This window comes from Thermobia domestica, chromosome 16 (assembly GCF_964235325.1).
Source record: "Thermobia domestica chromosome 16, izTheDome1.hap1.1, whole genome shotgun sequence".
Lineage (NCBI taxonomy): Eukaryota > Metazoa > Arthropoda > Insecta > Zygentoma > Lepismatidae > Thermobia > Thermobia domestica.
In genome coordinates, this window is record NC_137469.1 from 159904480 (window position 1) to 159906702 (window position 2223).

A 2223-nucleotide genomic window follows, 5' to 3' on the forward strand; every position below is an offset into this window, starting at 1 on the left:
CTTTTAGGGGTCGCAATCAGCCACTGGTCCTCCAGGTTGGGGGTTAGGTTGGGCCGATCACCCAATCTGTCAAAATACCGATCGCAGCAGCAACCAGAATGCCTCGGATGAAGCCGGACGGTTCTTCTGAATTGACCCCTGCGTGGATATGGACATGAGCTTTGGTTTTGCTATTGGACGACGCCTGGACCGAGGAGTGAAACGTGTTTGCACCCAGCCGGACCGGACGGAGTGATGCCCGGAAAGGGAAAGCTGGGAGTTTGCGACGCAGGGATCTCCGGAGAATCACTCATCTCTTCCCCAGACACGGTGGGACGTGGGTTTTCTCCAAAGTACCCATCAGTCGGTGTTTCAAGTGGCCCTAGCTCCTTGTCAGTTTGACTCGGAGTCACAGCTCAGCTTGTTGACAAGGGTGGAGCAGGAAGGACCTGCCCACCTCGTTGGACACCTAGAACGATGACGGGGAAGCTGAGAAGACTTTGGGTTTCATTTCTTCATGGATCTGTATCAATCACCTTCATCAGCACCTATTCAGCGAAGCAAAGTTGACACAGTCCCGAGATATCTCGTCATTCAAGATAAGTCAGAAGCGACAGCTGGTTCTTTGACTAAGTTCTCGCCTTTTGTTATTTTTAAACAGATTTGCCATATTGCAACGGGCACTTTCTCGGATGGCCAGATAAAGAAGCTACGAAATAGTTCGTTGTTAGTGCACACCATTACTGATAAGCAGTCCACTCTTCTTTTGAAGTGTCAGCAGCTTGGATCAGTGCCAGTTGTGGTTCAACCACACCGCCAGTTGAATATTAGTAAGGGTGTGATTACTTGCAGAGAATTGCACGATGTCCCGGTGGAGGACATCCTTGAAGAGCTACGCGACTCCAACGTTACTGATGTGCATCGTATCTCTGTGAAGCGGGATGGGCAACTGATAGCCACCCATTCCTACATTTTGACCTTTGATTTGCCTACATTGCCGCCCACTTTGCGTGTTGGCTATCTACAATTGAAGATTCGACCGTATATACCGTTGCCGTTGAGATGTTTCAAGTGTCAACGCTTTGGACATTCTGCTCCCACTTGTAACGGCGCAGCCACTTGTGGTACATGAGCTTACCCACACCAACTGTGGCGGTCCTTCACATGGATCTGAGAAGTGTAATGCATCCTCTAAATGCGTTAATTGTAATGGCGTCCATCCTGCCTGGTCCCGGGACTGCCCTAAGTTTACCCTAAGTTTACAGAGGAGAAGGCGATCAAGGAGCTTATAGTCAATGACAAGTAAACCTTACGTTTGGGTGAATCGGTTGCTGACTGAGACACATATGAGAAAGTAGTACTAAATGCGGTCAGTATTTCAGTGAAGTTGTAGGTGCGAAGCTCCAGGGGTTCAGGAGATACAGCTACCAGAATATCACAAGGAAGTACAGAATAGTCTTCATACAGTTGGAGGTAAAAGCTCTGTAAGACCTCTTGTAACGACAAAAGGTGAATAACAAATATATGGGTACATATTAGGAATAGGGGGAAGTCATATAGTAAGGGTATACCTGACGGCGGCCATCTTGAAATCCGCCATTTTGAATTAAGGTTAAGTTTTTAAAATAGGAATAGGGTCATGCGATACATGATTTAAGGCGCAAATTTAATCAGAAGAACAATGGTGACGTTAATTTTGATTTACGCGCAATTGGTAAAAAGTTACAGAGAAATTAAATATTGCATCATATGTATTAGTCCTTTACCCCACCGTTGGAGTTATGGTAAAATTTGCTATTAATAAGGTGTCAATGTTATGCGTTTTGTTTAAAACTTTTATTTGATTCAAAATGGCGGATTTGAACATGGCAGCCATCAAGGCAACTTTTACCATAGACCTAATATTTATCCACCTGCTTTTTCTTTAATTATTATCATTAACACAAAATTTACAAGGTGGGGTAAAGACTAATACATATGATGCAACAATATTTAATTTCCCTGTAACTTTTTACCAATTGCACGTAAATCAAAATTAACGTCACCATTGTTCTTCTGATTAAATTTGCGCCTTAAATCACGTATCACATGACCCTATTCCTATTTGAAAAGCTTAACCTTAATTCAAAATGGCGGATTTCAAGATGACCACCGTCAGGTATACCCTTACTATATGACTTCCCCCTAGTCCTAATATGTACTCTTATGTTTGTTATTCACCTTTTGTCGTTACAAGAGGTCTTA

The 2223-nt window shown here is 43.7% G+C and overlaps 1 protein-coding gene across 1 annotated transcript; it reads left to right on the forward strand.

Annotated features, from left to right (window-relative positions):
* The first annotated feature begins 496 nt into the window (after positions 1-496).
* On the forward strand, positions 497-1111 carry LOC145672671 (uncharacterized). The gene has a single exon (XM_081741835.1). It carries the CDS (start codon positions 497-499, stop codon positions 1109-1111), a length of 615 nt encoding a protein of 204 aa, XP_081597961.1.
* The last annotated feature ends 1112 nt before the right edge of the window (positions 1112-2223 follow it).